A 14,698-nucleotide genomic window follows, 5' to 3' on the forward strand; every position below is an offset into this window, starting at 1 on the left:
GTGCCCTTGATCCCTCAACATTACTCTTCTTGCCTATCCCATCTCATTGTCAGCGAAGCTGCTATGAGAAAAAGCAATGGCCAACTCACCTAGATGTGCCAGTCCCATACTGAGCAATTGCAGAGTGCATACAAGTGGCCTGGCCTAGCTCCACACACAGTCTATGGACAGCTTTACTCAAACTGAGATGCCAGTCCATCACTGTATATATGTTATATGGCCACAGCAGAAGCCAAGAGAACATTTTCATATCAATGTGAAGGTAGGCACAGTTCAGGAGTGACCATAATTTTACATTTCAGAATGACAATGAGGAGAGCCATAAATGATGTCTCAAAACTTCAAAGTTTCCTGATAATTCCAATATATCATTTTTGACCAAAATATCATGGGTACAAGTTGAGAATCTTTTCCATCAACTGAGATTAAAAAACAAATATCAATTTATTCAATAATTTGTTTATTAACATTAATATATTTTATACTATATTGGCCAGACTTATCAACTTCTAGTGGATTTTATCTTTTTTGGGGGGGTGGGGGTCGTGTGTATCTGTGTGCGTATGTGTTTCATGTCAGTCCCCTACCAAAATCGCAGCTTCTTGATCTCAGGTAAAATCTGTCTCAAAACATACTGGGGCCTCCAGGCTGGCATGGGTTAAGGAAGAAAGTTGGACAGCTAGCCTGGCCAGGGGCCTAGGTGACGTGGAAGTGAAGTGAGGTCCAGGGTGACTCAGGCTTCATCAGTGCCAGCACATGTACAAAAGTAGATTCAACCTGGTGGTGACTTCCCATTCTGAGCGGCCCACATGAGCTGAAGGACACTCCAGTTGGAAAAAAAAAGGGATGTTTCCCCTCCACAGAAATGGGGCTTCCAATAATTTCACTTAATTGAATGGATTTGGATCCAAGATATGAGAAAGGGGATATAAATCAGGAAACCAAGACAGAAGCCAAGTCTGGACAAATAAAATAGGAGGTTACAGGGAAAGCTATGACCCAAAAAACATAGACATTTAAGTTTGGAGCAGCAAAACAAATTTCAAACTAATGGGCAGGTGGGGCAAATAACACTGCTCTGATTTACTTGTGGCTTTATTTGGAACTGACCAAGAAGCTCAGAGGTACTGAGGAGAGAAAAATAATGAAACTAAAATGACAATACTACGACTTTTTACAAAACACTTACTAAGTACCAGTAGTATAAGGGTTTACATATATTATCTTAATTCTCACAACAAACATTTGAGGTAGGTCATTTTCTCTTATCAAGCCCCTGTAGACTTTGAATATAACAATATTTCCTAGACTTCCTATAGACATTGAATATAAAATATTTTCAGTCATAATAATCTAAGGAAGGGGATGAAAATTCTGGAACATGGTTGGCGTATTTTTCACCAGCATTAGCTAATTTGTACCGAGTCATCCTCACTAATATCCAGCTGCTACTTCTGAGATGCAGTATTTATTATAATTCTAAAGGTTACATTAAAAAGCAGCAAAGGGGGCTTGCTGGGTGGTGCAGTGGTTGAGAGTCCGCCTGCCGATGCAGGGGACGCGGGTTCGGGCCCCGGTCCGGGAGGATCCCACATGCCGCGGCGCGGCTGGGCCCGTGAGCCACGGCCACTGAGCCTGCGCATCCGGAGCCTGTGCTCCGCAAACGGGAGAGGCCACAACAGTGAGAGGCCCGCGTACCGCAAAAAAAAAGCAGCAAAGGGACTTCCCTGCTGGCACAGTGGTTAAGAATCCGCCTGCCAATGCAGGGGACATGGGTTTGAGCCTTGGTCCGGAAGGATCCCACATGCCGCGGAGCAGCTCAGCCCATACGCCACAACTACTGAGCCTGCACCCTAGAGCCCGCGAGCCACAACTACTGACCCCACGTGCTGCAACTACTGAAGCCCGCGTGCCTAGAGCCCGTGCTCCGCAACAAGAGAAGCCATGGCAATGAGAAGCCTGACCGCAACAAAGAGTAGCCCCCACTCACTGCAACTAGAGAAAGCCCAGGCGCAGCAACAAAGACCCAACGCAGCCAAAAAATTTAAAAATTAAAAATCAAATTCGTAATCTTGGCCTTATTACCATTACACTGAAATCAACTGGACTTACAGATCATCAGTATACACAGCACACAATAACACAATTTCATTACACCTATTTTTAAATAGAACAAGGTAGACTCCTAATATTGAAACATATAAAATGAAACCACAAAAACTGATGTCAAAATGTGCTGAAATTTAAAACTGCAAAATCATGAACAGTCTTTGACTTACTCTATGTTGAGAGCTGCAGTCACAGAACACATGCAAAGGTAAATAAAATTATGATGAGTTATACTAAGTTAGTACAAAATTAAGAACCAGAGAAAACTAAGGAAACCCTATACTCAAAGACAGGAACTGAATCTGCTACAAAGTTAACAGTCCAATTACACTTATGTAACAAAATAGGTAGGAATATAATCAAGGACAGATGGAATGTTCCCAATCTAATGCCAAGTTGGCAAACTAAAATTCAAAAGCATCATTTTGTAAATTGAGACTTGAAAATGTCACAGATGTCACATCTGAATTAACCTTAAGTGGCAGTCCAAATAACTAGGAATGAAATCTGTAATCTCATGTTTTATCAGCAGTGGACAACTTCCATTTTATGGCAGGACAGATGCAGACTACATTACCAACAGGCTGCTCAAACAAAATTGTTTTGTGTTGAATTAGGTGAACACAAGCAAAATAAAACACTTTAGATATGCACTGATTTTCAAGTTCAAGTTTCATGGTTATAGATCTGTGTTTGATTTACTTTACCATCAGTGGCTTAGACTAATGTGTTGAGTGAAAGTGTATTATACTAATACATTATTTATGTTGCTATAGATATAGCTGAAAAATTAAAAATTTTATTATCAGTACATCTTTTTCTGAAAAGCATCCTCAGTACCATAACACTTAATCATATATTCTGGGTAAGAAGCACTACCCTCCCCTTTCAATTCCAAGAAATAGTCATTTGTAGACTTTTTGCTCATCAGTGGAAGTGAAAGCGTTACCAAGAAACGTAAGACACTGCACAACTCTTAGAAAATGAAATTAACATCCTTATTAGTAAAGGCTTGACAATTAAATTACTGTTTGATATATGGAATTTAATAGAAACTGAATTGAATTAATGAAATAAGGCAGATGATGTGTAACATTTAGCATGTTAACTCAAAATGCCCTTCTTTAATATAAAGACATGGAAAAATTCTTATGCTTTACTCTATAAAGTGGTAAATATCAGGCTATAAAAGTGTATACACATTGCAGCAATTTAAAAAAAATATAAGTAGGGCTTCCCTTGTGGCGCAGTGGTGGAAAATCTGCCTGCTAATGCAGGGGACACGGGTTCAAGCCCTGGTCTCGGAGGATCCCACATGCCGCGGAGCAACTAGGCCCGTGAGCCACAACTACTGAGCCTGCACGTCTGGAGCCTGTGCTCCGCAACGGGAGAGGCCGCGACAGTGAGAGGCCCATGCACCACGATGAGTGGCCCCCACTTGCCACAACTAGAGAAAGCCCTCACACAGAAACAAAGACCCAACACAGACAAAAATACATACATAAATTAATTAGAAGACGCTCTTTAAAAATACATATATATATAAGTACACATATGAAAAGATTAAAAATAAATATACAAAATGCTAGTAGTAATTATATCATGGTGGTAAACATTGATTGATTGCTTTTCTCTTTTCCCAGATACTTTTTCTAATTTGATTACATTATTTCAATAACAGAAAAAATATCAAATAAAACTTATGAAATTAAAAGCTGATTTTGGAGACAGACTGCGCTTGCAAGGTCTATTTTCTGCTTCTAAGTATCAGCCTTCTTTTAAAATGCTAAATGCTTTTTTTAAAAAGCTAAAATGCTTTTTAAAATGCTTTCAGCTTTCAGCCCCTGGGTGGGTTCAGGATGCCCACCTCTCTAAAACCAAGTTTGAAAAATTTCTTGGTTTCCTTGCTCTAAACAGTACCCAAGTAAAGTTAGCCTGGGGCTAAATCCTGAATGACCTTCATTCCAAATCTGGACATGTAGATATCAGCTTGTTTCAATTCAATAACCCCAATGTCCTTCAAATGTTCTATTGTAATAGTGCTGTCAGTATATTAGCACATTCTTTTACAAAAATGTCAAATATTCTCTCAGTTTGAGGGACATTTCAAGCTGAACAGTGAAAATCATAATATTGTGTATACCTCTCTCACTGGAATTTGAGAGAGAGAGAGAGAATCACATAAAGAAGGTCTGCGGCCCCAAAACGCAGAAATTTCCCTGCATGAAGTCTAGAAAAGCTTCAAGTAGAGATAGGATTTAGGATATTTTTTGGATGACAGGCCTCCAGTATGGCCAAAATGTATTGTATCCTTTACTTCCTTCTAAAATAAGGATAGGAGGGACTGAGACGTTATTTAAAAGTTTAAGAACCACCTTTCTAGTAAAGTAATACTCAAAAGTGTTTTTTTTTTTAAACCACTCAGATTTCTACCTCCAGCTCCAATTCCAGATCCCAATAAATATACCACACTGACCCTACCCTACCTCTACCTTTCCCCACCCTCCAGCCATCCCTCCATAGTGAGGCTGCCATTATTATTGGAATGTGCTATAATCCTCAAATCTGTTGGGGTAGGAAAAAAAAAAAATTTAAGAACCAAGGTGAGGGGAGAGGGAGAAGGCCACATGTCCCAGGCCTAGCATTGACAAAATCCTCCTATTTACATGATTAATACTATTCCCAAATTAAGCTACACAGACATTGCATTTCCATGGTGGTTGTTAAAGCATTAATATGTTATATGTATATGTTGAAAACAGTCTATATTATTTTTATAACCTAGTTCTGGCATTTCTTCACATTTTAATATAATAGGATCCTCAAAATGTAGACCTGGATTTCTACTCCAGGGATCCCTCTCTCTTTACCTCTTAAGAGGTCCTTTTTAGAATCACTGGTCTAGTTTCTAGAATTGAAGCAATCACAAAGCCAAAATAATGGGCACTGAGATTGGGAGCACTCACTGAAATACCAAATTAAACTTTTAAAGGGAGCACTTAAGGGATTAAAACTGTAGTTTATAAAATATAAATTTATTCTATTTCTGAGATGTCTGCCAGCAAAACATGAAGTCCTAGAAAATCCACAGCAACAGTCAACGGAAGACTTGAGCTGCTAGTTGTGGAACTTCAAGCAATTCCCTCAACTGCTCAGTGTCTCTATTACCTCAATCATCTTAAAGAAGGGGCCTCAACCAGCTAGTCCCTTCAAGGTCCCTTTCAGTTTTAAAATCTATTTTAAATCCAATAATTATAGAGGTACTAAAACTTATGTTCAATATATAAATGTCTAATAATTTCAAAAAAAACTAAGAACAAAGGAACCTCAAATATAATTCCTAAACATTAAGAAATATAATAATTGTAGGATATCATCAAAATGGTCCCCTTTGGCTTGTCTGTCATTTGCTTCAAATAAAGCCTGAGCCACAAGAAAACTATTTTAACACCCTGAGAAGATTAAATAGTTAATCCACTGGGAAACCAAGTTCAAAGACAGAATTCACAAATCCGCTCTCCAGAGAGAAGCACTGAAACTAACAAACATCCATTTTATTTTTAATAAAATTATTCTAATGATACACTGAATACAAATTACGTCATCTAGCATGCATTTTCATTGACGTATTTTCCTTCCTAATCTGAAACTTAGATAAAAGTCATGTCTAATGTTGACAGAAAATAACCATTTATAAGTCAGGGTCACACAGGGAAGCTGTAACATGTCTTACAGGAAAACATCCATAATAAGGGATATTCCAAGTTCACTTCTTTGAGGAGAAATGGATGAGAAGTGGAAGATTGGGCAGATTATTAAATTAACTACCAAGATAATTTCTGTTTTCATGGCTTCACTAAACTGGAATTTCTAGTGCATCATTTACTACCCCATAATTATGCACCAAAATATTAACTAATTAGCAGGTAAGAGCTCAAGGGGTAGTAATAAATAGACATGAAATCTGAACTTCTGTGGAGTTCCAAATGACAATCAGACCTACCACACTATAAATGTAATAAACCTTGTCTGAAGAAAAAGTATCAACTCATATTTAAATAAATAACTTCATTGACTTTCAGCTCACATAATCTACAAGCTCTTTAGTCTCCTCTCTTTCATTTCCCTTACTTTATGATCCAAATGTGAAGACAATACAAGTAGGGCATACATGTTATATCATACATACAAAGATAGAAATAATATCCTTCTAATGCACAGGCTTTGGAGTTCAATTTTTGTATGAAATATGCTTGGAAGTAGGACATAATTTTTGTTTTTTAAATCACTGTTCTTGGGGAATATATGAACTAAAAAATGCTATAAAAAATAAGAGACAAATAAAAACTAAACTGCAACAATTGTCTTTAATTTCTAATTGTGCTGTTGATATGTTTAGTGTTAGGTCCTACATAGTTTGTGCATTTAAAAAGAGCTTCACACTGCTAGGTCTAAGCTCCATGAAAGCAGGGACCATGTCTGTCATGTATGTCGTGTATCCTCAGTGGTAGGAAAGTGTCCAGCACATAGTAGGCACATGATACATGTCTGATGCATGAAGAAAGGAATAAACAAATGACCAACAGCAGATAACCACCTGTTTCCATGAAATATTTCTGAAAGCCTTGCTCATCTGCCTCTACATTCTCTAAACATTAAATTGTTTCAAATAATTTACCTCATGTATATTCGTGTTTCAGCTTGAAAGATCCTTATTACATTGAAACTAGTATGTGAAATATTGGGTTGGCCAAACAGTTTGCTCGGGTTTTCCCATAACATTTTATGGAAAAACCCAAATGAACTGTTTGGCCAACCCAATATTTTGAAAACATTTGGAAATATTTTTAAGAACAGAGAAACAGGTACCAGAAGCTTGAGTTTGAGTTCCAATTCTGGTATTTAGTGGCTGAGAAACCTTGAACAGGTCACCTAGTATCTTTGAGACTCACTTTTTCATCTGTATAAGAGGGATAGTATCTATCCAGCCTACCTCATAGGGTTTTAATGTAGATTAAATAAAATACTGCATATTTGTATTACAGCCAGAATTGGACAAAGAGATCACAAAAGTCTAAATGTTTCCTCTTAAGTAACAACAGTACCCACGATAAACATATTGTGGGAAAGACAAGTTTGAAATGTCAAAATAGGTCCTTCCTGTCAATATAGAGGCACCGTTAGTACCAACAGTTTGGCTAACAACAAAAAAATCACATATTTAACAGACTGCATATGGAAAGGCTCTTATAACCCTTAATACCTTTATACTGCCATCTCAGCATGAGGGAAAAGAAAAGTTCAGGGAGGTCACATTGCAAATCAGTGCCAGTGGCAGACCCAAAACAGAGCTTTTAACTATCCAATCAGCACTTAAGCTAGCTGAGCAATGCCACTTCTTAAAAGTGCTGTAGTAAGGTAAAAACACAGCAAATTAGACAACATTACACACTAATCCAAACTCAGTGTCAAGGATATGTCCTGCTCTCTGCCAAAGCCAAGAAAAAAATTGTAGCTCACAACCACATATAGACAATAACATGAAAACACAATGGTCCTTTCTGTATCTCCATTTTCTTTCAGCTCTTGACATATTTTGCAAGATAAAATTCTTGGGGAAAATGTTTTATATGTTATGTCAGCATTCAGACATAGTGGGAAAAAGGGAAAGCGTGAGCTGCCCATTCCCCTCACTTGGCCCCATGGTTGGCACCTTGCAACAAACACTGTACTTTCCTTCACCACATCATTTCATAAAGTCTTAGATTTAGAATTCAAAATGTTTGAGTTTACTATTTTAAGTTAACTGAATGGTTCAATTCAGTATACTACTTAGATAATAAAAATAGAATATACACTAAAAATTGCTCACTTTTGTAGGTGACATTTATGAACTTACTACATTTTCTAGGAAGTCAGCTACCATCAGTCTATTATCAATAACTTTCTACACCTATGCACCCAGAGGGAAAAAATGTTGCTGTTAAATCAAATCTTACACATACATACGTGCATAGATATGTGTGTATGTGTATATATAACCACTCTAAAAACAGACACCCAATATTTTGGTATTTTCTTGATCTACAGAAAATACCAGATCTATGATGTGGTGGCTATGAACATTTTTATTCTATACTTCTTCCTCACATTTTTTTAAACTATAGAGCAGCACTATCCAATAGAAATATAATGGTAGCAACATTATATTTAATTTTAAAATTTCTGGTAGCCATATTTTAAAAAAGGAAAAAGAGATAGATGAAATTAATTTTAATATTTTATTTAACTCAACATATCAAAACACTATCATTTTAACATGTAATATAAAGATTGATATATTTTTCACACTAAGTTTTTTAAGTCATATATATATATGATTTATGAATATATATATTACACAGACAATACATGTCAATTAGGAGGCTAAATTTTCATCAGAAATACTTTATAAGTATTTACATTTCATAAACTTTACAGATAAAAAATAGGTCCACATAGCCACATTGTTCCAAGCATACCTAGAAGTTTTCCAAAAACTAAATGAAGGACAGCTTTTAAATTTAACTAAAATTAAATAAAAATTAAAATTTAGTTTCTCAGTTGTGGTGAAACCAAGCAGGACCCTGCAGGGTCTTCCCAGGGACAGACACCCCTCCCCATGTCCCTGGCCTCTTGTTTGTAGAAAAGCTTTAGCCTCCTAGGCCTTCCCCAAGTTCCAAAGAGCATATTTAATCAGAGTAATGCAGATACAAAGGAAAAGAGTCAAGCAAGACAAAATAATAACAGTTTTATTTTTATTAAAACAAAGTCAAGGGCCCTTAGTTCCTCAAGGGCTATAGATAATATTCTGAGCCATATCCCTGAGTAGTTTTACAGATACTAAAACCCCCACCAGGTGAAGGAAATTAACTGCATGCTGACCACAAGCAGGTAGACCCCAGGCCGGTTGGAACCAGAAGGTTGATGATGTTAACTCCTGAAATACCACCCTGTTACCTCACCACCAACCAATCAGAAAGATATCCACAACTGATCACACACCCTGAGACCCTCTCCCTCACCTTGCCTTTAAACACCCTTCCCTGAAAGCCATCAGGGACTTTGGGTCTTTTGAGCATGAGCTGCCCATTCTCCTTGCTTGGCCCCAGAGTGGGTATGCCTTGCAATAAGCTGTACTTTACTTCACCACAACCTGGTGTCAGTAAATTGGTTTTGCTGTGCACTGGGAAAGTGGAACCAGGTTTGGTTCAGTTACAGTATTAATCATAATATTCAAGTGCTCGATAGCCACAGGGGGTTAGATAGCGGGGCAGGGAGGGTGATCTGAATTCATACCTACCACAATGAAAGATACCCTACAGAACACCTCAGATATACTCTGCCAAAAGGCATTTTCAGAAATTGAATTTAAAATGTTCTTCCTAAATGAGAAACTTTCTGTTTAACTTCTTTTCCCCAAAGCTGTATATGACCCATGCACTTTTTTGAGAAACCTAAAATAGAGTCATCAGCTTTAACATACTGATAAGTCTCCATATCTAATTAAACACAAGAACCTCTAGGACACTGTGCATTTACATAAGTAGAGTCAACTCTATTATTTGTTATTACATTATTCATTGAAGGGGAAAAGTAAGTCAAGTGCCCTGATCATTTGTGTCTATGTATTGCTTTATTTATCCTGCTGATGAAGACTATCACAAACTGGAAGGTAAGACTGGAGGTCACAGGAAAGATTAAAAAATCGGAGGAAATAGTTTAGGTAAGTTCAGTTTCCTCCTTTCTGAGCTCTAACTTTTCTAGGAATATCGAGGTATGAATATCCTGTCAAAGTCATTCATTTGTAATTAAACTAGTTCAGAACCAGGAAGAGGCAAGTGACCTTAAGCCAAGTAAAGTTTTGCAAAGCATGTTCTTGCCTCACGCCTATGTAGATTTAATGGTTAAGAACTTGAGCTCTAGAGTCAAGCTGTCTGGGTTAGAGCTCTGTTTCTGCCACTTGCTACCAGTTTAACTTGGGGAAGGTTACCTAATCTTTCTGTGTCTCACCTATAAAATGGCCATAATAATAACAGGACCTAAGTCAAAGATTGTTATGATGAATAAATGCAATTTCACAGGATGTAAAACATCTTAACACACAGCACTGACCCTGGCACATACTATGTGTCCAATAATTATAGCTATTTTTAACTCAGAAATTAGGACAACAGAGACGGGATTTTATGTTCAATAAATATTTGTTTTAAATGAAAACATATGTCCATACACTTTATAAATGCCAAAGTGCTATATAAGCTATTTTTATCCTATGCAAAGTAAGTTTAGAGAGTCAATCTATTCAGACAATGTATTTAATGGAAAAAAAAAAAGATCCTCACAATGTGGCTTACTTCACAACGTGTTTTTATAAAGTCTTTCCCCAAAAAACAGACCCACACATATTCCCTTAAAAAAGTGCTAACATGCATACCAAAACCAAGTATAAGTTATTTATCTGTCAACATCACTTTAGGGTGATTCATGTCTCTGTTAATCTCCACTGCAAGCAGCGTCAGTTTTAAAAGCATGGTCAACAAACTGCCCTGTGATATTCTAGAGAATTCACAGATTAAAAAAATATTAACTCTCTAACAACAGTTTCTCTGACAGCCAATTTTCTTTTTTGTTTGTTTTCATTACTATTTTATGCTTCTTCTTTACCCTCCTTGACCAAACCTGCTAATTAACAAAACTGCATCTTACTGGGTTTCCTCTTTCTCTCTCCCCTTCATCTGCCATGTACAGTCACTAATAAGCATTAAAAGGCCAAAAGAGAGGTAGTAGCAGTAAACAGGAGAAACAAACTAATCCAGCAATTGGATAAGTAGCCCTAGAATAACCAAGAAGGCCAAAAGAGAGGTAGTAGCAGTAAACAGGAGAAACAAACTAATCCAGCAATTGGATAAGTAGCCCTAGAATAACCAAGAAGGCCAAATTAAAACTTCAAAAGCTTTATAACAGGTGGTTCTAAACAGTCATAAAACAGTCACCTCCATGGGTGGCCATCTCCTGGTCTGTAAAGGGAATGAAAAATATATATATAATTCATTTTATTCTTTAGATGATTAAAGAAACAAAGTATACATAAAACTACCATTTCTATACCTAACCAAGATTTGTCACTAAAATAGCTATAGAAATACTGACATGATAGGATTTTAAGAATAACTTTTCAGAAAGACTACAAGGATAGAAAATTTTAAAAAATAATTTCTCAGAGGACAGATTATTTTTATAAATCTTTAATGTATACATAAAGAGAAACGAATTCACAGACTATAAGCGCTATAAAGCAACGCCACTTACTCTACCATGAATGCTTCATTAATATTTCAGCGATGATGTTGCAATTTTCCACGAGCAACTGTCAGAGCTCTGCTTCTTGATATGTATCAACAATCCAAATTACATTCAATACTCGTGTATCTGTCCTTGACCAAATTACAATTTTGATGTATGTAGTATTTCAAAACTCTCACCCAGGCATATGTAGTTTTATATTGTAACCACCCTGCTGAACCTCAGTATGTTTCTTTCTCACCCAGTCACCCATTTAACCCTTACACTTGCTGAGGAGTTTTCTTCCTTCTACAGACCTAGCACCAGGGAATTTTCCCTTAAATATAATATCCCTTCCAGCGCCAGAAATGTCTTCAATACCCACACGCTGGTGCTATCTAGTCTCCGCCGATGCTTAACGAGACGTCCATTTGCACAGAAATCTAGACCCCCACCATTGTAAGGCTTTGTCTCCTGCCTCCGAAGGCCGGAGTTGCAGGTACACGTCAAGACAGTCACGCTACAAATATAAGAAGAGAACCACAGCCCAGGAGAGGGGCAGCTCCTCCGGGCAAAGCCAGACAGGCGATCGCCCAAGGCGGCCGAACCTGAGGCAACTGTTCCTCGGGGGCGCGACCCGGCTGGTGCGGGCGGCGACGGCTTCTCCCCCTAGAGGAGTCAGGCGCCCCCGGGACCGGGCGCCGCGCAGCTGCCAGTCACCTGCAAACTCCCGGGGCCCGAGGGCGGGAGGTTTCCCAGCCAGCACTCGGCCGCGCGCGCCAGGCCGGAGGAGACCCGTCGCCTCGGTTTCCAGAGCCGCCGGGCCCCCGCCGGGTCACCTCTCAGATCTCCACAGCGCGGCGGCCGGTGACCCGGGCCAGAGCAGATCCTCGCCGCGCCCGCAGCCCGCCCGCCGCCGCGTCCGTCCTCACCTGACAGCCACCCGCACAGAGCTCTCGTCCGGGGCGCCCCACATGCCGGCGGCAGGCGACAACCGGGCCCCTGGGCCTCTGCACCGCAGAACTGAGGCGCCGCCGGAGCCGCGGCGGTCGCGCGCAGGAGGCTGGAGCTGCAGGGGGCGGACGGCTCACCTCCGCCGCGCTCCAGCCATGTTGGGCGACTGAATGGAAAGGTGGCGGCAGCAGCGCTGAGGCAGAAGGAGGAGGAGGTGATTCACTGCTCGCGGGTGCCCGCCCCTTCTCTCCAGCTCAGCCCCCAGCACTGGGGCGGAGACGCGGCGCGCTGAATGGCTAGCGCGGCGGCGGCGGCGGCGGAGCCAGCAGGCCGCTCAGGGGCCTCCTGCTGGACGGGCGAGTGCGCCCTGCCCCCTCTGATGGGGACGCGGCCTGCGGGCGGCCGGGCTGAACGCGCCACACCCGCCCGGGCTCTCCGGGCTGCTGGCCCCGCACTGTGTCAACGGCGGCCTAGCTGCCGGCCCCACCTAGCGCTGCCCGGCCTGCGCCCCGCCCTGCCCTAGGCGGGCACTGCCAGGCGCTGCTGGCCCGGAGGCGCGCGGGGGGGAGGGATGCCGGCCGCGAGCTGCCCACGCCCCAGGGCGACGAGCTCTGCGCCCTTGCAGGCTCTTCTGAGAATGCTGCGGCTAGAGCCCGCCCTGCTGCAGCCTGCCTCTTTTCTAAAAGCAAAGCTTGATTCCCCAGCGGAGCGCCAGCAATCTGCCAGCTGCCGCTCTGGTTCGCCTTTGTTTCCACCCTTAGCTTATTGTCCTCTCTCCAGCTTGGACTCTGACCCCTATCCCCAGCCCCCTATGAACGTTCTCCTTCCCAGGAGTCAGTCATTCATACTAAACCGGATCCCGGATTTGGCCACTGCCTCTGGGCAGCTGGATTCTGCAGTCCATCGCCCATTTACCAGCCCGCGTGGGCTATGGAAATGATGGAATCTTGAATGCCTTTCTGTTAAACCATTTGTACACTGGTAAATGAACTGCACCCTGGTACTGCCAAGAGTTCCCAGAACTGAATATCCACCAAGACCTGCTGTGTAGTAAATCCTTCTCAACGGACTTTCTTTCCCTTCTGGCCTTCAAAAAGCACCTCCCAATCCAGGGATTCTATCAACATTGACCCATTGTGGTTTCTGCTTGTGGCTATTGTGCTTCCCCATTCCTTTAGATAGCTCTGTGGAAACAGCCTTTATTAGCTTTGCCACAGAGTATCTTTTGTGGGCTGCCCCATACATTTCTCTAAATAAACATGTGGGTTCCTACAAAATAGTATAATACATTAAATGGCACCATCCAAATAAAGACACTGTCCCAAGTACCTACAATCTGAAATGGCACACGTAATCATCCTTATCAGCAGAGATAACAGCAGCACAGATTGGGACAAACAAGAAGTATTTAATGATCTTAAGTGAAGGCCTATGTGATATATAATTATAGAAGTTTTAAATTTATTCCATCCCTTAACCTCAATACTCCTGAGTCTTAACAGACGTAACTAGGAGGTAAAGAGGGCAGAGATGGTGAATACCCTCTGCAGATCAAATTGGTGGCAAAGCTCTCCTGCCCTCTGGAGAACCTCCTCTTCCTCAGTATTTGTCTATCAGCAAATCAAAACACCATTTCCTCCTTCCCTGGCAGTCCCACATCTGGGTGGATCTGGACTGGCCACCTTGGTTCTCGAATTGATAAAAGCTACAAGGAAGGCAAGTGAAGCCAAGCAAACTTAGCAAAAAAACTAAAGAGAAATATGTATAATTTAAGAACTTATTATATTAAAAAAATTCTCATTTAGAATAGTACCAGTACATACATGTTTCAGTAGGAGCTGTCACAAACACAAATACCACCAGAATCCAGGCAGGTAATTTAAGTGAGTGGAGCAGGCAGATTGTGAAAAAATAGAGAACATAGGCTTCTTGCAAAGGCAGTGGCCCTCCTTGGCTGTGGCCAGCTGGAATGCAGACCCAATGCCTCCAAGCTTTTTGTTTGCTTGTATGTTTGTTACTTCTCAAGAAATAGAGAGGGCTTCCCTGGTGGCACAGTGGTTGAGAGTCTGCCTGCCGATGCAGGGGACACGGGTTCGTGACCCGGTCCGGGAAGATCCCACATGCCGCAGAGCAGCTGGGCCCGTGAGCCATGGCCGCTGAGCCTGAGCATCCGGAGCCTGTGCTCCGCAATGGGAGCATCCACAACAGTGAGAGGGCCACGTATGGCAAAAAAGAAATAGAGAAAAGTCAGACTTTTATGTGAAAATTCCTTAGTTTTAAATATCAATAACTAATTCAGCACCATATTTAC

The 14,698-nt window shown here is 40.9% G+C and overlaps 1 protein-coding gene across 4 annotated transcripts in view; it reads right to left on the bottom strand.

Moving 5' to 3' along the window:
• KIF21A (kinesin family member 21A) overlaps positions 1 to 12,525 on the bottom strand; it is a 155,906-nt gene extending 143,381 nt beyond the window's left edge. For 2 of the 4 annotated variants that reach the window (XM_082850386.1, XM_082850389.1), the window contains exon 1: positions 12,366 to 12,525. In XM_082850386.1, the coding sequence (XP_082706512.1) occupies positions 12,366 to 12,409 (44 nt within the window). In that variant the 5' untranslated portion in view covers positions 12,410 to 12,525. The remainder of the gene's footprint in view (positions 1 to 12,365) is intronic. The other 2 variants (XM_082850387.1, XM_082850388.1) reach the window with 1 other exon arrangement.
• Positions 12,526 to 14,698: the final 2,173 nt, after the last annotated feature.

The sequence above is a fragment of the Leucopleurus acutus genome (assembly GCF_964270905.1).
Source record: "Leucopleurus acutus genome assembly, chromosome: 11".
In the NCBI taxonomy this organism is placed as follows: domain Eukaryota; kingdom Metazoa; phylum Chordata; class Mammalia; order Artiodactyla; family Delphinidae; genus Leucopleurus; species Leucopleurus acutus.